This window comes from Egretta garzetta, unplaced genomic scaffold, assembly GCF_000687185.1.
Source record: "Egretta garzetta isolate BGI_Z169 unplaced genomic scaffold, ASM68718v1 scaffold312, whole genome shotgun sequence".
Classification (NCBI taxonomy): Eukaryota; Metazoa; Chordata; class Aves; order Pelecaniformes; family Ardeidae; genus Egretta; species Egretta garzetta.
In genome coordinates this window covers 232469-256677 of record NW_009258791.1, presented here as the reverse complement: position 1 = coordinate 256677, position 24209 = coordinate 232469, and the positions used below count along the sequence as shown (strand labels likewise).

General features: G+C 39.1%; 1 protein-coding gene across 1 annotated transcript in view; it reads left to right on the top strand.

Annotated features, from left to right (window-relative positions):
• The window catches only part of FRMD3 (FERM domain containing 3), a 60816-nt gene extending 37787 nt beyond the window's left edge, over positions 1-23029 (top strand). Inside the window, exons 10-13 of the mRNA XM_009649579.2 lie at positions 2974-3048; positions 3672-3740; positions 6898-7019; positions 22434-23029. Coding sequence (XP_009647874.2) covers positions 2974-3048; positions 3672-3740; positions 6898-7019; positions 22434-23029 — 862 coding nt within the window. The remainder of the gene's footprint in view (positions 1-2973; positions 3049-3671; positions 3741-6897; positions 7020-22433) is intronic.
• Positions 23030-24209: the final 1180 nt, after the last annotated feature.

The following is a 24209-nucleotide window of genomic DNA, read 5'->3' as shown; positions in this document are numbered from 1 at the left end:
AGCTCTGCTGTTGAGTACCTTGAGAATGGAGGAAGCAATCTGTTATGCTTGATTCTCTGGGCTTTTCTGCTGGTAGGTAATGTTCCTCCACTTAAGACCCAAGGTTTAGTAAGAGTTGGTTGAAAAAAGGAAAAAAAATTCTCAGCCATAATTGGAAAAAAAAATAAGAAAATGTTCTTACATACATTTTGAAAGATGCCAACCATCTCGTTTAAAAAACAAAAAGCCTGTAAATTGACAAGAAGAAAGGAGGATCTTCTTCCCTGTTCCCTTGTTTCCTAAAACAGAACGTGAAAACCATTCCTCATTAAAAAGCACTTATGCATTCTCTCTGCCCCCAATGACTTTGTTAGATCTGTTTATTGACGCTTCACTTCAGGCATGTAGCTTTTATTCTTGCTACTTAGTCTCTCCTTAGAGCATCTTGCATATTTTATAAAAAAATATTGTTTCTGTGTTGGAGCATAGCAACACCAGGAGGCTGCTATAAGGGTAAATAATAACTAAGTAGGAAGAACGTGTCTTCCAACATGGATGTTAATGACCTGCGTTATTTTGGGGAAGATTCCTTCTTTTGTTTCAACACTGATAAAGTAGTATATCAATATAATCTAATCAATTGATATATTCAATGAAGAAAGAGGAAATATGAGCTGGCACAATACAGCTGTTAATTCTCTATGTTAACATCTACTGTGTTTGAGACTGAATTAAAAATATTATCAGAAACTGTTTTCCATTGGAAGTACATGTAAGTAGGAAGATAGTGCATGGTGTTTGAATGGCTTTATTTCATGTTACTAGAAATAAATATAGAGAATAGGAAACAATTCCCACCCAAAGGAGAGAAATCAGTGCTTGAAGTAAAGATGTCTGAGGGAAACTCATAGGAATATAATCTCTCCGTTTTTATTGTTAAATGGTTGTAATATCAGCTGTTTGAGTTTTGGTCATAAATACATGGTTGTGGTGGCATTGGCCTTGACTAGGTGCCAACTTGACTACGTGACCTCAACAGGTCAAGGAGAGAAAATAAGGGAAAAAAGCTCATGGCTTGGTATAAAGGCAGGAAGATTACTTACCAATTGCTGTCATGGGCAAAACAGACTTGAATTGGGGAAGGTTAATTTAATTTCTCACTTTCTTACTTTATTTTTAAATAGCAATAAAGACAAAAATAAAACACCCCTCCCGTGTTTCTTCCCAGGCTCAACTTCACTCCATCATTCCCAGCTCCTCTGTGTCCTCCTTGCCCTGAGCAGTGCAGGGAGATGGAGAATGGGGGTTGCAGTCAGTTCATAGCAGTTTCTCTCTGCTGCTCCTTCCTCCTCACACTTTTCCCCTGCTCCAGTGTCCTTCATCAACTGCTCAAGCATGGTTCCTTCCCACAGGCTGCAGTCCTTCAGGGTGAACCTACTGCAGCATGGGTTCCTCTCCATGGGCCACAACTCCTGCCAGGCGCCAGCTCCTGTGTGGCCTCTCTGGGGACAGCTGCTTCCGTCAGGGCATGTCCACCTGCTATAGTGCAGGATCTTCCATGGGCTGCAGGGGGACAGCCTGCCTCACCATGGTCTTCACCAGGGGCTGCAGGGGGAATCTCTGCTCTGAAGTAGAGAGCAGAGTTGCCTGGAGAACCTCCTCCCCTCATTCTTTACTGACCTTGGTGTTTATAGGACTGCTTCTCTCATGGTTTTTTTTTTTTACTTTTCAAATGTTTTCAGGGCAGTACTGTGGGGTGGTTTTTTTTTGCATGATTGCTTAAAATTATGCTTGCCTGTTTCAATTTTGGTGGGTCTTAAAAGAGGACTACTTCAGTAAAATTAAGATTGGTTATGATATTGAATGGAGAGGAACCTGGCTAATAGACTGGGAAATAGTAACGGTTAATATGTGGAGTACAGAAAAATAACAACAATCCTTCAAACATGAAACTGAAGCCAAAACAATCTGTAAATGAAGGCTCAGGATAGTAAGTAGTTTTGAAACAGCAAAAGTTTTCATACATTTCAGAGAAACTGAGCTGTACAATGTGCACTGTTAAGTTACTTAGATAAATCCTGTGTTTATGTTCTGTGTGATACCAACAAGGTATTTTAGTTAGATTAGAACAGACTTAGCCAGGTTGTGGAAGTAATTAATGATAATGACACTTTGCCTTAATTAGTTTTCATCCTCTCCTCTGCTTAGAAGAACTTGAGACTTGGAATTTAAGATAAGGTTGTGATCTCTTGCTATGTTGTGAAAAACAGAACTTTAGTCCTGTCTTGATCCAGTCTCAGGGTTGAGTGTTGTGATTATTTTCAAGTAGATCTAAATCATAGGAAATTGTCTACAAGGATCTGGGAATGAGGGACTCAATATGAAATCAGTTTGCCATTTTGAAGGCAGAGAATGTCCAGGAGATGGCTTGGTCTGAGGTGTATGTCTGAGGTACTCTTCCATGATCTTTGTGATAAAAGACTGTGATAAAAGGTCACTGTGTGCTTAGTGATTAGAGAGAAGCAGTAGGATAGGCTGTAGGTTACCAAGAAGTTGACCATATAGAGACATCGGAAATGCACTTCTTTTTTATTTCTTTGCTTTACTAGTGGGAAAGCGGAAGTAGCCATATCTTCCCACAAACAAGGTAGTGTTAGGGCAAACTTGTCCTAGGGGCTTTTGGTGTACCTTGGCCTTCCCTTCATCCTGTGAACGAAAATACCTAGAGATGCAGCAAGTGTTGGCATTTATTTTTCTTGCTTTCCTATCCGGGGAATCTCTTGTTTTATGTTCAGTCATTCTGTGCTGTCTGAATTGTTTATGTAGGCTTTATATTCTAATTTGTATGAAGGCCTTAAAAAAGTTGGAAAGCCCAATTACTGACATAACTTTGTGGGCTAAAAATAACAAAGCTTGTGGTTGGCCTTGTTCATTTTTTCTTGTCAGGTTCCTTCTGTGCTGAAAATGTGACAACCTCTCTTCTTTTTCTTCAAGGTATGCAAAATCCAGTCAGATCAAGACCATGTCAAGCAGCAAGATATTTTTTAAAGGCAGCAGATTTCGATATAGGTGGGTGTTTGCTGTTTGTTTTTCATGGTAAACCATTTCAAAAAGTAAGAGAAAATGTCAGTAATTACTCATGGAAAATTGATGATTTTTCCTTCTTGAGGACCTGTTCACACCTAATCCAGCTCAGGATTCAAAAGATTTTCTGTTGTCTCTTTAACATCGCTTATAAAATAAACTGGAGGCTTTATGCAGACTTCTGGCAAAGAGCAGTTTCATCAGAACAAGGCTCCGCTTTTGGTGCAGTTTTTGTAAAAACAAGGATGCGTGGCTAGTGTAGAGATTGTGTAGAGATCCCCTGTAACTGGACAACTCTGGACCAGGGAGCGGTGCATTAGTGGGACAGTCCAGTCCCACTTGTAGTGTTGTACTACAAAAGGTTGCTTTTTCTTCAGTAGCTTTGCAGACAAGTGGTCAGCAGAATTTTTAATCTGGGACACTATATATCCACTACAAGGGATGTTTTTTTTGTTTGCCTTTTCCTTTTCTTCTTTTGAATATAACTTTGTTGTTCATGTATGTGTAGTACTCTTCTTTTGAATGTAATTTGATGTATGTATAGTGCTTGGCATGTAATGAGCTCATCTTAGTATTTGCTCGAATATTTATTTCATGTTTTAATGCAGTGGAAAAGTAGCCAAAGAGGTTGTGGAGGCAAGCTCTAAAATCCAGAGGGAACCTCCTGAAGTTCACAGGTATGTCTTGACATTCAATATTCGAGTTTAAGGACTAAGGAGGATTATTGTTCTCTATAGAGAAATTCTCCTTCCTTTACTGTGAGATGTAATGGCTGTCATTCTCAGCTTCCACAGTGAGGCATGCGAGCCTTGGGAAATATGTGTTGCCAGTGTTACAAAATTCTGACAATAGCTTATGGTCTCCTACACAAGGGAACTTAATACGTGCTGCTTTGAAGCTGGGTTTAATCAATCAGTCAGATAAGTAGCTTATATTATTTTCTATGTTATGACATAGACTGTTATTACATGATCCTGACAGAAAAGTACTTTCTCATTTCATTCCTAGTTCTTGCCTGGTTTTGAAAGATTCTGCTTTGTGTATGTATATCAGTATGTTTAAAGATATACTTGATAGTTTTTTCCATAATGCAGTCAGATTAAAAAGCAGGAAGGTCATTCAGTAAAGAGAAGAAATACCAGAGAATCTTTTTTTCGGTGAAAAAAGATTTGGCTTGTTAGAAATAAGCAGCTGGACTTTGCAAGCAAACTAATACTTTCTGGTCCTTATCACTGATGTAGTGACAGTGAAAATTGATAAGAACCTAACTGGAATAGAAGAAAGAGGCCAGCAGGAGAAAGCTATTTAAAATCTTATTTAAAAGGTTACTTAACTTTCTGGACATCCTATAGCCATATCCCTATTTTTGTTGTGATTTTTCTCCCAGGCAGACTGTGTGCGCTTGGTGTATTTTTAACTGAATATGGTTATTCCATCTATATTTGAGAGAAGTGGATTGTCTTTACTAAAGGATAGGAATATATTTGCAGCAAATATTTATAAATAGGTTGTCCAGCCCTACTATGTAATTAATAGTAAGGCCATGCAGGGATTCTTTTGAACACGCTTTTGCAGATTACATTTTAACACGGGGTAAGTGACGGTCTAGAATGCATTTAACTGAGAACACAGAAGGCAGAATATAGGTCCATCATTGTGGCAGGGTAGATTACTTGGGCACACAAATGCATTTTATGTTACTCACATAAGGAAATAGCTTATTGTCTACTTTCTACAGGGCTTCTTTCTTCTATAGGATAAGAGAAGATTCTTACGTAAAATAGTTTTTTATCTTGTATTTTACTTTGCTTTCAGTATTTAAAGTACTTTAAACATATTGTTTAAAACAATGTACATAAGAAAACAGATCAGAGGGCAAATAAGTTTATAGAGCAGTGTGAAATGGATTTAACACCCATAAGTAGTGATGTATATTTTTTATGATTAGCCTTCTTAAAATGCTTACATTTACAATATTCTGGTAGCTTCAGGTTCAGATTTGTAGAAAGACTTAAGAAAAAGACTAAGGATTTCAAGTGTTTCTATATAATGCATATTTTGAAACAGGGGCACCAGTAGATAGCTTGTCCTTCTACTAGTACAAGTAGGCAAAAAGCATAGAAAATTCTCAGCTTGAAAAAAGCAAGTTTTAAGAACAAGTTACTCTGTGAAAGAGGATTTGGGGACAGGAAATGGTAGTTTTTCAGGTGCAAAACATTTTGAGGAAGCTATATGATTGAAGGTAAATATATATAAATAAATAAAAAGTTTTCTCTCCCTTTGCCACATCCCCCAAAGTCAATTCAGTGGTACCGTGGCTGCATTGAAAAAGAAACATGCAGTTGTGAGGAGGTTACTGTTCAATAAGTTTGTGATTGGATATTACACTTAAAGCACTATGGACTGAAAATCTGTTGGGAGTGTGTAGTCATGCAGCATTAATGTGGTGGCAAGTTCTTCTGACAAATATGCAGTGAATAATTTAAGATTTTGCTTCCAGGGCATGCCTGAAGGAGGGATCTTTGTAAATAAGTATGGAGTAGGAGCCTTATGGGTGCTCCCAGGCATAATTCCTGTTTTGGGAGTTGCTTGATAGCTCTGTACAGCAAGCACAAAGATCCGGGGGATGCATAACGAGTCTGTGGAGGTACTCTTGGGTTGGAGTGGTTGTAATTACAGTAATCTGAGTGAAAAACTTCTTTGGATAGTGAAAATTTAAACTAAATAGTTATTAGAGACTGCTCTAACAGAATGCAAATGAGGACATAAATAGCTTTGGGCACATGTTAATGAGCAAGGAATCATGGCAATTGAGCAAGAAGGCTTGTTTATTCCCACAGAATATTTAATAACATGTAATGCCTTAGAGTAGGACATCTGTGTCCCAAGTTTACCTAGACCCTCAGCAAGGCACAGTTCCTTCTTTTCACTTGCGATAGGTGCCTTGTTTGGTTTGTTTATCTGTGTGGAATTGTAAGTTGAGTCTTTGTGCAAACTTGAAATGCATTTGATGAAACTTCAGCACTGTACCTATGTACCACTTGAACTCAAATAGAATTCTCTTCCCTTTCATCTTTGCTTTTGTCAAAAGTAAATATTTTATAACATAATGGTTCAGATTTATTGCAGGACTGTTGCTTCAGGGCTGTATCATGTAAGTGCCAGATAACTTATTCTAAAGAGCCATTTTATTTTCTCAGTAATATGATTTTAGGCTAATGAGCCTCATGACTGAAGTGAATCAACAGCATTCCTCAGACTTTCCTGAGAAAGTTCAACACCTGCTACCTGTTAGAGCCAAGTAAGACAAGAAAGAAAACCAGCCTGAGCAACCTGGAGACATGGTATAAGGCAGTGTCTGGGGTGCATGAGGATGACAGCACTGTGCATCTGTTAACTGCAGGGATATGGTTGTTCCTGCTTTAGTCTGCAGTGCTCAAACTGTAACAAATCCTTTACCCGGTTCTGGAGGCAATGGAACAACATCAGGAAAATTATTTGTATACTCTCTACCTTCCCCTTCCTTGAAGTCAAATACTCATGTCTGCTGTGCAGTGTGGAGAGGAGAAGCAACACACTGAAATCCTGAGTCAGGCTGCGTAAAGAGAAGTTGGTAAACCAGCACAAAACCTTGTCTTACACTTCAGATGTTGAAAGGTTTGTATCTGCTGAGCGTGCCACATAACACACCTGAAAGCAGCGTTTGGTGTGCAGAGCTTGTTATGATAGCTCAAGGCCTATTGTAACTTACGCAAAACAATTCTGAGATGAGACATACTGGACTGCAGTTGTTTCCTTGTGAATAAACTGACCCTGTTTTCCCTATTCTTTTAGAACCAGCATTACGCAGAGTCGCAGCTCTCCCTCGTTGAACAAGCAACTCATAATCAACATGGAACCTCTGCAGCCCCTCCTTCCTTCTCCCTGCGAGGAGGAAGAGGTTCCTTTACATGAAGGTGAGTCACTTACCCAGTTCCTGCCAAACACTACCAATATTTATGATAAAATACATGGAAAAAACATGTTACTGACTCATGGATATGGAAAAAATCTAGCAATTTCCATTAGGAGTACACCATTAATCCTCTGCATGTCATACTGAGAAATGATCACTATCTCAAGGACCTGTGCGCAAGCTTTTTATGAGACACATTGTGAGGAAAGTTACTGCTATTAAGTTTTCTGTTTCAAAAATCTTTTTTTAGATTGTCAGGTGAAAGGAACTTGACAGGAAATAAATAATTCAACATAGCACCATTTTACTAAATAGTAACTGCAGTTACTCAGGAGTGAAAACTGGCAGTTTACTGCTAGGTATGTTGTTTTTCTTGCTTCCCTTTACTTTTATATTTCTTTCTTTCTGTTCTAATATTAGGAAAAACTCTCTGCTAATTTAGTTCCATTGACAAAAAGGGATATTATTGGAAGATGAGTTTGAATGCATTTTGTAGAACAAGGTTTTCCATGTATTTGTTTATTCCTTGATATTTTAAAAATTACATTCAACACCTATCTTTTTGAGATGCAGTCATTAGAAAGAACGGTATGAACATCTTAGCCAGTTTAAATGAGGATAACTACATTCTTCCTAATAAAAAAGGAAGCCAACCAAACAAAACCTGACAGTAGTTCTTACTTGAGATGTTGTGAGCTAAGTGGTTTAGAAGTTGGAAAGTTACCTCTGCTGTTGCTTTGTGGTGGTCAATTAATGATAGAAACGAGCTGAGCAAATATGTTCACTTTCATGGGAGTACGTTCTAATTTCATTTTATAAGAGTTATATGAACATGTTTTGTTCAGTCTTTGGAGTTTGAACACTGAATCTAGTAAGAACAGGGTGAATTAGATTGTCTGTGTGCTTCGCTTATTATAATGAGTAATAGTAGCTGCATGGCATGTAGTTAATTTTAACAATTACTTGTTTACCTCTACTGTGAAATACCTGTATCTGAGAATTCGCTTTCTGGCAGCCAAGTACCAAGCACTGTGTTCCTGCTAGGTGGTTGCCACCATTGCAGAGTAACAACAGCTTGCTGCTTGTAAGGCTGCTGTGCCACACTTAAAACTCTTATCAATGAAATCTGGTTTTGGAAACTGCTGACTTATCATTGCTATACGCTCACCAGAGAGTGCTGGTATCAAATGTATGTTACATAAGTTTGAAAGTCATGTTTCCTTTTAGTTGGACAGATTGTTGTTGCTACTGTAATTGAGTAGAAATATTTGTTGGTGGGTTTCCTGTAGAATATGTTATGCATACTTAAATACCACCAGCTGCTAAGCTAACAGTACTTAGCTCTTTTACAGTATTTTCCTGCAGTGAACTTGGCTGTATTATAAAATTGCAGCTTGAACTGATCTCACAGCTCTCTGACACTGAACCTGGCTCTCTTCCCCGTGTGCACTCAATCCACTTCTGTGGATTCCGATCTTCTCCCTTGCACCAGTACTAATCACCCTGGAATGAACTGGGAGAAGGAGTTAAAAAAAAAAAAAAAAAAACCACAAAAAAAAACCCCCCAAACCAAAACCAACAAAACAACCAACCAACAACCCACTGGCTGTACAGTGTCCCACTACTGGCTGGCTCAGCCTTTTAAGTGGCTCATCAGAGAGGGTCAGGCAAGCTCCTGTGTGAGGGCAAGGGCAGGAGCAGGAGGTGGAGAGAGGGAAGGCAGCTACCCCTGGGACAGACTCAGCTGCATTAGGAAACTGCTTTTAGTGTACTACACATGAGAAACAGCCTTGGCATCTCTAAACGTGTGGGCCTGAGGTGGTGGTGGACACCCTGGGGTGCTTTCTAAAGGGCCTGCAGACACTGTTGAGAGCACAGCACAGCCGTGCCTAGGTCAGATGTGCCCATGCTGCATGGGTTGGCTAATGCATCTTCCAGGACCCATGCCTGTACTTCTGCAAGGTGCTGCCATATGCATATGGATGTTCCCTTTGCTGATGGCCGAGACCTTCGCATGGTGCTACACTGTGCCGTGTAGATAGGCCCAAGCACCTCGTTAGCAGAGCTGGCTGCGATGATGCTGTCAGCTGTGCATACCTTGCACAGACTCAGGAGACTGCACAGCTTTGTCTTTTAACTGCGCAAAACTTACTTGTTCTTAATTTTAAATGGGTTTTACATATTATGAGCCAAACACATAGCCAAAAATGGGCTGGCCTTAGTGTCTTGAGTAAATACCTCTGCTTCTTGAAACGTCTGGAGAGATGAACTCAGTTGGCTGAGCCTGGGCAGTATGAACTGAACTAACAGAAACAGCCAGGTGAGGGGGAAGATTTTGTGCCAATTACTTGATAGTTGCTAGGGGACAAAGCCATCAGAGATGGAGATAACAGAGTTTGCAGGGGGTTTTAAACAGCTTCAGCTTGCCTTCTTGTCCTTACGATAACCCCTTCAGATGGAATATAAACATGATGCAACCAAATATTGAAAAACAACTAAAGCCCAGCCATTCTTCCATGTGAAATTCAGTCTTACAAATCTACTCTGGCTGGCATGCTGAACTGAAGCTCTCCTCCAAAAAAGCCCAAACTGTCCAGTGTTTTTGCAGACTTATAAGATAGGGTATACTGGTTAAACATGGTCATAAATGACCACTGTTTGTGGGAATAAAGATACTGGATGCCCATGATATCGCTGTAATATTTACTTTAAGCCTTTGACACTTATTCAAGAGGATTTGAAAACAAGTAATGACATTTTATTTTTTATTAGAATGGCAGGGAAAAAAATCTCCTGAGTTTGCCTTCAAGAGGCAATTCTTCAGTCTGCTCTTAGAGGCCATATACAGGTGTCCAATTACTAATTTAAGCACCCAAGTTTGAATTGGTATTCTTACTTAAATGTGCTTTTATTCCTGTTTTAAATTATAGTTATGTAAGCGACTTACCTAAGAGATTGGCCACCAGCCAATATATATTTTATCAAATTAAAAAACTAATCTGAAGTCATCATGCCTTAGGTTTTGCATGTCATCTCTCAGTGCTTTGTTGCTACTGTTTAAGAACCTTCAGGCTTTCACATTCCTTGTTACTGACTCTTGTTTTGCACTAATGTCCTTTCTGTCTTAGGAAGAGGAAAGAGGCATGGTAGTGTAAAAATGCAACCATAGAATTACTGTCGTGTGTAGAAGGCTATCACATGGAATTAGGTTTTACATATATGAGTGTCAGATATGCTTGGAGAGATTGTTTTTACCTTTTGAACCTAAAAGACATTCTCCAAAAGGCACGTAGTGCAAAAGTTTTATTTGTATCCAGAAGTGTGATTGCAAAATTCATCTTTGTCACAGATGGCCAAATTAGGTCCTTCTTTATGGTCCTGTTGGGTCCTTTCCATGGTCCTTGCTCCAAGTCCAGTTGAACATGGTCCTGCACCTGGGTTGGGGCAATCCCAAGCACAGATGTAGGCTGGGAGGAGAATGGATTGAGAGCAGCCCTGAGGAGAAGGACTTGAGGGTGTTGTTTGATGAGAAGCAGCTCAGCATGACCCGGTAGTGTATGCTTGCAGCCCAGAAAGCCAATCGCAGCCTGGGCTGGATCAAGAGAAGCGTGGCCGGCAGGTCAAGGGAGGTGATTCCGCCCTTCTACTTTACTCTCATGAGACCCCACCTGCAGTTCTGCATCCAGCTCTGGGATCCCCAGCATAAGAAGGACATGGACCTGTTGGAGCTATATGTATTGCCATAGGAATTGTGTGGCTGCCTTCTTTCACTATCTGATTTGGTGAGACAGATTATTGCCTATCCCGATCACTTGGCAATTATTTTGCAGGTGGTAAACCATTGGTTCTGGATTTCCCACCACCGGGTGCTGTCAGGGTTTCATGTATTTGAGTAGTCCAATTAAAAAAAAAAAAAAAAAAGGCAAAACCATACCCTGAGTCACAGGATATTAATGTAGTTTTGACAAAGTGATGAAAACTTCTTTTAAGTTGCTTGATACTTGTGTGCTTAGGTTTCATGTATGAATTATTTTCTAGTGACATTGACTTTTGCAACCAAAGTGAAAGTAGTGTCCTTCAGTCATTCTATTGATTGATTTACCTTGTACTGTATTTTAGAAAAGAGTTGATGGCACAGACTCATTCTAAATTACTCCTGTTTAAAATCTGTGTTCCTCAATTTTTTCTTCCCCAGACAGTTACACTCGTTTTAGATGTTCTTAGTGATCTTTTACTTATTTTTGTTTCTTACTAAATTGCATGTCTGTGCATCTGAGTTGTGTGCAGAGAGCTCTTATCCTTTAGCAAACTTAATTTTGTGTTTTGCTCAAGTATAAGTATGGTATTAATGGCAATTAATTGGCATAAATTACATCTTTACTTTAGAGCGTGGAATCTTTGTTGCATCTCACAAGCATGTATGGGAATGAGCACCCAGCAGCTACCACCAGTCTAGTTGTCTGTCTGTGTGAGCTCTCATCTGTGTAAGCTTTGGTTGTAGAGCGGAGGCATATGGAGCATTTGTGGGTACAGCTTAAGCAACAACACATGAAAAATTGGCCACTTATGAATAATAGTATGAATAAATATTAAAAATATGCTAGTAAAATATGAAATAATGTTAAATATCTGTTCACGTGTTATGTTGGTACAGCAAAAACACTGTAACAGGTAATGTAGTCCACTTTTTTCCTCCAACACGCAGCTCAGTGTTGTTACGTTTAATTTTTATTGGGAAAAAAAAATACTGGTGCTAACAGTGCTGTTTCTCTGGGTAGAACAAATACACAGCTTGTCAACATTCATATTTTTAAAATCATACCTGCTGTATGTGAGACATGATTTATCTTAATACATCAGATAGAGAGAATCATGAAATGTCTTGCATTAGGTAGCATCAAACAGCTTCCCCCGTGAAATTAGCAGAAGCAATACTCCTGTTAGCTGATTGTTAGCTGGGAGGTGTGTTTGTGTATGACAACAAAAATTGTAATATATAGGTTTCTTAGTGATTTTTCTAAATAAAGTAATGGTTCTACTTTTAGATTCCTGTGGTCTGCAGAGCTAATTTCTTCTAATATTTGATTAAGCTTAGTAGAAGCCAAAGTGAGCATCCCTAGGTCAGACTTGATGTAATGGAATTTTCTATTAGGTTTTTGGTAGTTTTTTAACATTGAGATCATTCTCTTATTTGTGGAATAAAGTCTGGTCATCTTAAGTTTCTCCCGATACTGCATGCTTTGCCTTGCAAGTTTCTGGAAGTCTCCCAAAGAGTGTTCTGGCCTCAGGAAATCCTAACATCACTTGCGTGCATCATCGTGTCTGTGTTCAACAAACTAAGTCGGATTTACAGTCCTCTAACCATGTAATTGAGCCCTACAGGGGCTGAAAACGTTTTTACAAGCAAACCTTTCCCTTCAAGGTAACAATGCTTAATGGTAACAACAATTAGCTCTGCCAGCTTTCCTTTGTAACTTATTTACAAATTCTTGAATTTCCATGTGTTTACCATGCTCTGTGTTTGCAAAATAAGATCACTACCTTTGTTACAAACAAAACAACGTTGCCTCTATCACCACAGTAAGGTACCTGTAAAATCTGAAGGCAGATGATATACTTCCTTTTCACAAATACATTAAAATCGTTATGCTTGAATAGAAGTTTCCTGTTCACTAGTTTCTCTGGCTGGGGAAGGGTACCAGTTCTGAAGTGTGTTGTATTAGTTTTAGTTTTCTGTTTTTTTGGAGGGGATTGTTTTTGCTTTTGTAAACCATACTTTCTGATGTTAAGAGAAGCTATATAACCACCTGCTGTTTTCTGCCTCCTCTGTAATGGGGCACAAATGCTAAGGATGTCTCTGCCACAGTCCCTCCTTTCAGCTGTCTAATACCTGATAGGCAATTTAAGGAGGAGAGTGACAAGAGCTGCAAAACCAGTCAGTTACTGAGAGTGGACCTGTCGCCTTGCTGGCTCTCTTCTGCACTCAGAGAGTCCCAGTCAGCTCTGCAGGAGTGAAGGACAATACTTAGGAGAATAAAGATGAGAAAAGCAGATGAATCTTACTTTTGAAGTGGTGACCAAATGGAGATAGAAAGTGAAGGGACACTTGATCTTTCCTCAGACCCACACAGAAGTGATTGCGGAGAAGGAAGGGAAGAGAGGCGTGTTTGCCCCGCAGGAGGGAGGAGTAAAAGGAGCACTGCTGGATATTCATACTCTATGGGCCAGGCAGGGGAAAGGAGCCACCATAAAGATGCTTTCCAAAAGCTCCACTGAAGCAGCTGTCTTTCATGACAGACATCACTTGGTGTAAAATACACGTTTGCAGGACTGTCTCCCCTGCCCGCTTCTTTCCCACATATTCACATGCGCATCATTGATTTTATGGTGCAGAGGGAACAAGGACGTCATAACAAAGACTCGGATGGCAGAACATGCCGTAAACAACAAAGGGAAATATTCTGGGAAGTTAGAGACTACCTTCCCACCACCACCACCCCACCCCAGTACACTCCTTCCATTTTATCTCCTTTCTGTGGTTTCAGTGGAGCCAGTAAGAGCTCCTTTCCCACTAGGAGAGTGTGATGCTGTGCACGTGGTTGCATTCCAGCTTCCAGCTGGAGAAAGTTAGCAGCAGCCAGAATATATGCGTCATGCCTTTTTTAGGAACCTGCATATCTCTGCTGGACAGGGACAGGGAAATGCCAAGCCTTCTGAAGCAAGACTTCTTTCTGGTAGATATGAATGTGTCCAAAAGATGTCCACAAGTGGGAACTGGAGCACATATGCAAAGAGAGACATTTTTTCCCAAACTTAGGAATTTTCTCTTCTTGTTTATACACAGGCAGGTCAGCTTTGATTCTAGGCTTGAAATGAAAGCATTTTCATCTCACTGGTTTGCCTTGTGACTAAGGTTTGTAATCACAGTATAGGATTTTTCCTTTTGTATCTATACATTTTCCACAAACACTTCCCAGACAGTGGTGGGGAACTGATATCAGTGGCCAAATTGAAGCTGTTTAGAAAAATCATGGCCACAGTGTCATTTCGTTCTGTGAAAAGCAGACCCTAAATGCTGGCCTTTTGTTTCACTGCAGTGTTTTGATGCCTTGGATATTTTTATGCTTGTGTGTGTGGTTCAGCTGTTATGCTAGCAACTGCTAACTGAGATGGATGCTATGGAAGTTTGTATTGTATGTTATGAAGCATTTGGAAATGTTTAAAAATAACTTCTCGTTCTGTTCCCTACCGGGATATTTTTGTTGGCCATGTTAGAAGCTTGTCATTTGATTCATTGAGAGTGACTTGTGTTAGTCTCTTAAAACTCAGTGGGAACTTGATAAAAGGTCAAAGCTGGTATGGGTAGAGCCTTTACAAGACTTTGAGAAGGAGAATTTGTAGTCAGAATGGTGAAATGTCTTGTAAAAATCCAAACCAAGAGAAGCATTCATTTGAGGATGGTTAACCACTGCAACAAGGAAGTGTGCATTCGATTACTGCGGCATGGCTCCAAGATCACAGCCAGAAGGGCTGGTAAATTTACATTTATTTTATTCAAACCTTTTTTTCCCCCCATAGTTTATTATGCTAATAGTGGTTTCTTGGAAGGGAACTGTACTGTGAATGACAATGTTACATCGAGTACAGCAGGGAATAAGGACGAATTACTGACAGGAGCAGAGTTGCAAATGGGGAATGAATGAGACAAAACTTAAATGACACTTGTAATGTCTTATGTAAATTGTGGATTTATTTGTTGCTAACAAATGGAACTTTGCTTTTGTAGTTTTCTTGGACTGAGGGGGAGAAATACCTTGAAACTGTGGTAATATCTGACAAAACTGAATAGTTCTTAAACTAGCAGATAGGTGGGTAGCAGATTTTGAACATCGGCTGAATACAGTGGTGGATACAGTTCAGTGTTTTACTGCCACTGAGTGGGTTGGGTAGCCAGATCATAACTTTTTTGGTTTTATTTTTCTTAATACTGAATAATTTAATACACTGAATGACAATGCTGGGGAGAAGGTGGATGGGGAAAGGAGTCTGATTCGTATCCCTTTTTCGCTACATACAACAGGAGTGCGCCCAAGGAACAAAAAGTATTCAATATTGCTTTGGTTAGCAACCAAAGCAAAGGGGCTATTTTTCTTGTTTTTATATCAAATCCCTTTGCCAAAGATAGGTTGACCCCTTTATCAATCTATGTAGCTCTGTTTCCTTAATAAGGAAAGACATTTCAAATTTTGTTTCTCCATGCTTTCTGTGGTACTGTTTACTTTTGACATTTTTTACATATATAAGTTGACAAATTTCAGTTTGCATGCACCTAAATAAAACTATGCCTTTTTATTGAATCTTCATTTCAAATGAGTATTTACAGAAGAATTAACTGGCAAAGAGCAGAATATTCTTATACTTTTGGCATCTGAAAGTCAGAAAGCAGTAAGCACAGCAGATACAGGAGAACCTGCTTCTTGAAGTGATTTGTCTTTGAGTAGCAACAGCTCCTGGCTGCCTTTGCTTCATGAATTCACCACTTAGGGGAAACTATAGTGTTTAGGAGAATGCACCTAACTCTCCTGATTCAAAAATTAGTCACAAAATTGAAAAAGCCTTAGTATTTACTTGTATTTTATATTCTTATACCTCAGAGGTTAAATGCCAGCTCCAAATAGATACAAGCCATCTTGTTGGTTTAATATGACACCAGCCTAGTAACAGATGTGTGCATTGGGGCTACATCGGTTCTTAAACCCCTTGATTTTGAAGTACTATTTATAGGACGTTATTCCTTTCAGTGTATCCTGTATATCAGTTGCATATGAAGCCTAAGGACTGGAGTTAGCTTGTGCAGAACTCATGGCGGAGGCATAATGCCTTGGGAGAACCCCGTTGCAGAGTTCCAGCCTTGCTCTCTTTGGCTTGGTGCTAGACCCTGAGTCGCTGCAGTCCCTTCACTAGCTCCTCCCCTTTCTCTGAGCTGCTCACAGTCATATCTTCCCTTCTTATTCCTGCTCCCATGATATGTTCTCTCTCCCTGCTGCTCCCCTCAGCATTTTCGCTGCTTAATCCTTGTTCTGGAAGTGGGTCAGCAATGCCAGCATTGCTGGTGGGCTCCTTCCAGGCCAGAGGGAGGTTAGAGACAGGCACCCCAGAACACCCGCTGTGCTGCGTGCTGTTTTGCTTCTGTCTCTGTGCTTTGGGTGCCCTTTGCGGGGTGTGAAAAGCAGAGAGGTGGTCTCTGGTTGTGATACGAGCCGTGACATTAGTTGAAGGCCATGACACACGACGCAGCTGGGAGGCCAGTTGTAATATGGCAGTCACAGCACTTGCAACTGATGTGAGCTGGTCCCTGTGATGGGGCTTTGCTCCCTTCCAGAAGTTCCTGCACGACTAAAACAAATGGGAGCGGCCATCAGGAAAGCCAGGTCACTGCCTAAAAAGGAGTTACTATAAACTATCATTGATGTCCTCTCCTTGCAAAGCTAGAACAGGTGTCTCCTATGGGCATAGAATGTGAGTGAGGTAGGAATTTGTGGCCTCCTACTTCTGAGGGCTGGACATCTGGCTGTGATGCATATCCTCCTTTGATACAGACCTTGTGCAGGGGAATGTTTGAGTTTAGTGTAATTCTAGATTATGTTTCCCTTTCCTACGTTTTCTTTGTGACGTCCATGTACTTTGCTCATGTGAGAAAGTCACCCTCTCCTTCCATCTAAAAGGTCATTCTATTCATAGTACAAATAAATTTTGTCCAGATTGAAAATAAACAAAGGAATACACAATATTTCTAGAGGAAGTAGTAAAAGGGGTAGGAAGGAACTGTGCTAATTGCAGCCTGGCTGGCCTCAGCTATTTACAATTCTATATGAAGTATTCCCAGCACTGCTCTTTCTGGACTGTATCTAATTTTTCAGTTCTCTGTTTAAAAGAAGGAAATCTTCACACTCGTTCCTTTCTCCACTATACAAAGCCTTTGCAGATGTGTAGTTGTGTTTGCATGTCTGAGAAACAAAGCTGTGTGCGGTGTACCTGGCCACCAGACAATGTGTAAACTGAATTTTTTAATAAGCAGAGGATACATTTTTTTTCTGGGTGCTGTATTTCCAGCAACTGCAGCTTCTTAAGAATAGTGGAGCTGGGATTGCCCTTCATCCTGCTAATCCTCAGCTGCTGATTTTAGCCCTTTTAGAAACACTAGCAGCTGGCAACATTTATGTCAGACCTCTTGTGCATTCACGTTTGCAGCAGATGACCAAACTTGTGTTTTATTCAGCTGTTCATGTTCCTATCTGTTGTAGCAAGTTAGAGGTTTGGAGCAATCCCAGCATTTGGTGGAAGGGAAAGTACTGACTTTTGGCTAGCATAATGAGATCTCTCTGAGTCTGTAAATTTGTCCAGTTGCCAGAATGGTGTAACAAATTTTTGCTATAGATATATAAGAAATAGAATTGAGCTTATTTACTTGGCGTTCCAGTAATATGTATAAAAAGATTCTGATTTATGGAATGTAAATTGCTGGTAAAAATATAAAATGAAGACTGGAAGGAAGACATCTTCTCAAATGTAATTTAATAATCAAGTGGTAGTCCTTTACATCTAAACACAATATAGATTTTGACTAAAGAAACAGCAGACTTTTCAAAATCTACCCCCCAAAATTATACAAAATTATAGCCATATAAGGGTAGCAGGAAAATAATAGTTATGTATGAATAGGAGCAAAGGATTTGCAGCAATGTTGTAGAGTAATTAAAGGATATTGGCTTTGGGCTTGCTTTAGCTTTTATAGTCTCTTTTTCCATTGGAAAATTTTGGGGATTTTTTTTTTTTTAACCTGGTTTTATTACTTCAGATAACTGACTCTCTTGAAGGCTATCCAAAAAGTAAATAATCTGAAAAATTTGCTCCTTTCTTAAATTTGTGAATTTGTGTCACTGGAATATTTATTGTTCTTTAGAATGATTTTGAATTTCAGTGCTTTAATATAATATTCTTACGCCTGCACAAGCATTGTAAATTACATGTGCTGTAAAGACACTATTCTTGTGTCTTTTGACACCATCAAAATCTGAGTGGCCCAACATACTTATCTGTATATTGCAACATGACTGGAACTTTGCTGTGGGCTTACATTGACCGTGTTTAATAGCTAATGGTCTCCTAAGTCCTTGACCTGAGAAATGTTGTGGCGTTATAGGGAATATGAAGGAACTAAAAGAACAGCTTTAAATATTTGATTTTTTATATATCAGATGAACTTGCAACAGCAGCAGTTAATGCCCATTCCAAATTTTCCATTTCTTATATCAAAATATTATTTAGTTACACTTGTATTTGGCTGATGTAGAATGCAGTTACTTTGATGTAGTATGCTTTAATAACATGTAAAACAGCTGAAAAATCTTTTTTATTTTTTTGAATTTTTTTTTTTTTGCTTTAATGCTATGGAATAAAATGTAATTTTTTTACTACTATATTAGGAAAAGAGTATGGGTAGGATGGATTGGCAGTAGTAATTCTTTTCATTTCATGTGTCCCTTCCTCTGATTGTGTTGCTTTTAAGTTACCCACTCAAACTAAATAGTATACTGTAAAGTTGATGTATGCTTCAGAACCGTGACCCCTTCCAATTTTAATAGCACCCCTACAGAAAACACTGAAAAGGTTTCTTCACTGCCTTCTGTCTACAGGTTATAACAACAAAGTCAGAAGTTTGCCAGTTATTTGAGAAAAATACAATTTTAATGAAGTGAATATGGTCTTTCTTGTTTATGTTCACTATGTATGTTATGCATACTGGAATTTACTCTGGAGAAGGAGAGAAGGCTCAAGAATCATAAATCGGGCTGACCTCTCTTTGCAGTAGCTGCAGCTGTCCTCTCTGTGATGAGAAACATGATGAAGATGTATTACTGACCTTGCATCTAAGCAGGTATAGAGAGGTCTATGGCCAGGATTCTCAAATTTGGGAGGTTAAAATTAAGTCCTTTAATCCATATTGAGGTGCCAAAGTAAGTGGCTCAACTGCACATTTGAAAATCAAATTATAGTATTTGTGTATCTAAAAATATGTGTAGGTGCTTAATGTTGGGCTCCAGAGTTCAAAAATTTGGGCTTTTATATGTTAAGATATTGTGATTGCACTCTCAAATGACTCAGAGTATGCCTTGATGATCCAGCATTACCTTCTCTTACAGTATGCATAGGAGAAGGATGCCCCTAAATCTGTTCTCGCCTCTCAGTGTTCATATACTGTTGTGTCTAGTTTCAGTCAGTTTGTATCCTCCTCTTGATGACTGTGGCAAGTATACCTGTTAATGCAAAAACTGGTGCAGATCGTAAGTTCCAGCACAAAACATGTTTCATGCTGAAATATGATGAATTTGTACAATAACTGTGATGAGAGAGGACAGCGTAGTTGAGGCGAGGAATTATTAACTAGACAGTCAAATTAAGCTAATGAGGAGACATCTGCATTTTCTTTAGTGAGGACAAGGTTTCATGTCAGCTATGCAGATCTGCTGGCTAGGTGCTGGTGAAAGGAGCACTCCTGCTCTCCCTCCATCCCCAGTAATGTGCAGCAGTCATGAAAACACCTGACAAGCCAGTTCAGGAAGAAGAACCACCCAAGAACTAACCCAGGAAGAAAAACACTTGTTTGCCTGGGTTAGCTTTACAAGCTGGCTATCTCAGGGATGAAATGAGAGGAAGCAGAAATGGTCTTTTTGGTTGATTTAGCCAGAATGTGGAACCTTCCCTGGAGGCATGGCCAGCTTATCTCCTAGGGAGCAGGAGAGGGTAACAAATTACAGGGGGAGAGATCTGCCTGGGCCATTTTGAAGACTTAAAAGGGGAAATGAATTTTAGTAGCTAACATGCTCTACTGAAGGGGGGATACTTCTGTAAGGAAGAAGTTTTTTGTAATTAATATAACATGATGCGTAAAGGCATGCATTAAGAAGGGGAACCAGAAAGTTGTCTTGTCAGGTAAGGAGCGAGCTGGTTTGTTCAATTACTGGCTTGTAAGCAGGTTTGAAGTGCAGGTTTTCTGTAATTTCTTATATCTTTTAGAAATATTTGTAGTATATCATATATTTTATGTTGCATTATTGGCATTTCATCCCAACTGGTATTAAGTTCAGTAAAAAGTTACCAGCTGTCACTTACCCAATTTTTGGGAAATCTATAAATGGGGTAACTTAGCAAGTGCCTTACTTACACCTTTTGATTGTCTGGAGAACATGCTAACAGAGCTGCACGGAGGTCACATGGGGGATTTTGTGGTATCTGTCAGGCACTCTGGCATACAGCAGGGTACTATGGCAGATATTTCCCTGAGGAAGTGTCTTAACAAGCTTTAAGATTCCTAGTGCAATAGCTCCATCTCACAAAGTATTAATCTCCTTGTTTAATTTCATTTACAAAGTTTTGACATGTTAACTTTGTCTTGGCAGATTTTTCTGCAGATACTGAGTATTTTGGGCTCTGGCAGAAATGTGATCATGTGCTTGTGTGCCTGGCTCAGGGCAGGTCTGCTGCTGAGTGTCCTGGTAGTGCATAAATCTGGTACTAGTTATGAAACTGAGATTTTTGTGGATATGTCCTGTCCTGAGCGTGGTAGTCATGGTAGGTATAAAAGGGATAAAAAAAAGAAATTGAAAATAGAGATTGCAAGACCTTGTAATTCAAGAAATGCAAAATTTGTAACAGTGGGAAAGACTAGGGTAAGATAAGTATCACCAACTTCTCTGAAATGTGGTTATGCCTACTGCTAGATTAATGATCAGTAGCCAATGGTATAAGAATATTCTTTTGCTATCTAGTCAAATAGAGGGAAAGTAGGTTTCAGAAACAAAGTTAGTAATTTTAGACAGTGAATGGTATCTACAGTTCTCAGGACTAATAATGTAAAAAAAAAGATCTGTGACATTTTCAAGAAAAAATGTGAAAAAGCTTCTGATCTCAAAGTGAGATTCTTTGGAGAATTTTGGTCACAGTTGTTGTACTATTTAAAATTGTAGCTTAGAAGAGTGATCCAAAATGTGTCTAAGCTGTGTATCTTCCTATATTGTAGATGTCTTTATGATCAGGATTTTTGCTTTTCAATTTTTGTCCTGTATCATATGTTTACAGAGCAGTGATGCATCTCTTCCTTACAGCATGGTTCAGGTCATGCTTTATTTCTCTCATCTCAAAATTACCATAATGGGCCTTTTGTTTAGGTTGGGGTTTTTTTGTATGTTTGCCATCCTTTAATAGAAAATTTTAATAGATCTTTCTGAGACCCTTTTACTTCACACTGGGAACCATTATGTGTCTAGTGTAATTAGCACTGGAGGTGTACTGCTTTTCTGATTACTTTTTTTTCTGCAATAATACGTTTTCTTGTATGTCGCATGTTTTAAAGTCTCTGAACCTTAATCTTTACTGCACTAAAACTGGAATGAATCTTTGATGATGTTCCTTTTGCACATAGATGGCATCTGATGATCGTAATGAATGTTGGACATGGCACAAGTTTAAAACTGTTTCCCCATCACTTTGTCTGAGCTCTGTGCCCAACTCTTCTCCATTCCACTCCCATAACTGGCAGCTAACAGCAGTCACTGTGGTGTTGATACAGCTGTGAAACAGCTAGACTTTTTTGCAGACTTACTGCTGTTAGTGCTAGACTGGTAAAAGCATAGTAAGTTCTGAGAGGAGAGAGCCTAGGGAGAGAGTGGGGTCTTAAGGAACAAGCATACCAGTATGGCTAAGAAAGACTCCTCTGGCAGGGGGAAGGAGAAAGTTAAAGGAGAGGGAGAAAAGAGACTGTGAATATGAAGAGTAGAAAGATGACTGGAAGAAAAATGAGACATGAGGAGAGGGAGCTTTTTAAAGAGGTGAGGCATTTTCATTCCATTTCAATGATATCTAATTCTCATAGTGTGTGTCAACCTTCCTCTCCTTTTATCCTCTCTACTGCTAATATGAATTTATCATGATAATCTATTGTGTCTTCTTAATGTCATGCTCTATTAAAAATTCTGAACCTCAGCCATTATTTTACCACTTTCTCCTCATTAATCTCAAAGGTAGTTTGTTGTTATTTTTATTACTATTATTATTATTACTACTATTAATATTATTATTGGACACCAAATAACACCAATTCACACAAATACCTGTTCATTTCTATCAGACAAAGCTAAGCAGATCTGGTGTACTGCAGTGTAATAAAAGATCTTGCCCTCCTCTGAGCTTTTCAAATACCTTTTCTAGTTTTTGCTAATTGGGTATGGTCTGGTTTCAATATGCAAAATGATTGCAGAATCTTCTTTCCAACCTCTATTAGATACTATTGGAAGGCTGAGTTTTGCCACCAGGAAGGCAGAAATTTAGGATCACTATTTTCATCTCATTTTTTCAGGCATCCAACTGCCACAGGAAGATGAGATTTCAGTACCTGTTACTTCAAGCTCCCCAGTTAAGGACACTGGGGATAATGTTGATCTTGCCATTGAACAGGAAGAGAAGATGAAAGAGGAACCTTTAACCATCTCAGAACTGGTATACAATCCTGGCGCCAGCTTGCTGCCCACCCCTGTTGATGATGAGATTGACATGCTCTTTGATACCTGTCCAAGAGTAGAGAATGAGAAAGATGATACAGATTCATTTGAGGAACTGGAAGCTGATGAAGATGCATTTTTGATTGCAGAGGAGGAAGAACTGAAGGAAGCACGGAGAGCGCTTAGGTGGAGCTATGATTTTCTAATGGGCAACATAGAGGTGAATGCCTTTGTGAAGAGTTTCTCCAGACTTCTCCTTGTAGGCCTTGGACTGTTGTTGTTTGTGTTCCCTCTTCTCCTTGTTCTCTTGGAGTCGGACCTTCAAATCTCTTTTCTTCATGAAATCCGTCAGACACCGGAGTTTCAGCAGTTTCATATTGAATATTACTGCCCCCTTAGGCAGTGGGTGGCTTGCAAAATAAACTTCATTCGTGACATGCTGGGCAGCTTTTAAATTTTAAATAAATATGATACAACTAAGGGCTATATTCAAAATTACAGTTAGTGCCAGCTTTCCATAATGCCCTTGCAGCCATCAGTCAGTAGCTGTCTTCATACCCAGCTCATTACAGACTCATAGGGTTCTTAAGTTCCCTTTACATACTTAAATTGCCCCTTTAGTTACTGGCTTATACAGTTACCTTTCAGTAACCAAAAAGAAGCTTTATTTTAATTGCATTTCAGACTTCCTTATCATCTATTACATCATATAAGATGGGGTCACAATAAGTTTCATTGTCCTTAACCTTTAAATCCATGACACTAAATCCAATGAAACTGAAAGAAAAACTTTTTTGAATATACTCCTTAGTGCAGCAATCTCTTCTAACCAATGCCTATACAAGCAATGTTTATGCTGGGTTTTTGGTTTTGGTTTGTTTTTCTGTTTGTTTGGGTTTTTACTTTTTTATGTGTTTAAAATATTTTGGTAAATTTTTAGCAAAAGACAACTTCTGATGTTATTTAAATGTCCAAATTGGTAAGAATAATGCACAAGGGCATGTAGGGTGTTTTTAGTGTTTTAGCAATGATTTGTTTTTAAACTGCTGGCTGGCAAATAAATGAGTTTAATATAGCTCTATACAGAGGGACTGTGGTTGGAGAAATATATAGAAAGTTCACTCAAGTTCAGTAGGGGCTGCCTGGGGAAGGTGAAAGGACACCAAGTATGCAGAAGAATTTCTGAAAGGCAGAGTTGTGAAACTTGGGGAAGTGAGTGGATCTGAAAGTAATGATCCTTCCTCTTACCTATCAGGTTGTCTTACACTTTATCAGTGCTGTAGAAAGTCTCTACAAGATAGTCCAAGTATGTTTTGGAAGCGAGTGAGTCTTCAGTCTAAATGTAGATTATTGTACATAACATGGCAGAAGATAATAGTAAGTAGCCAAAAAAAAAAAAAAAAAAAAAAAAAGAAAGAAAAAAAAAGCCAAAACCCTAGCTAAATCAGTAGGTGAGTGACCTACTTTTAAAAATGATAGAGAAGAAAAATGTATTCCTTTCTAAAAGCAAAGCATTAGGCTGTACAGTTGACATTATTCTATTGACTCACAGTTAAAGGCTTAAATACTTTGAGATGCATCTTCATCCTTGATGCCCGTTGTTACTAATGGCTAAAACAACGTATTTTCTGTGC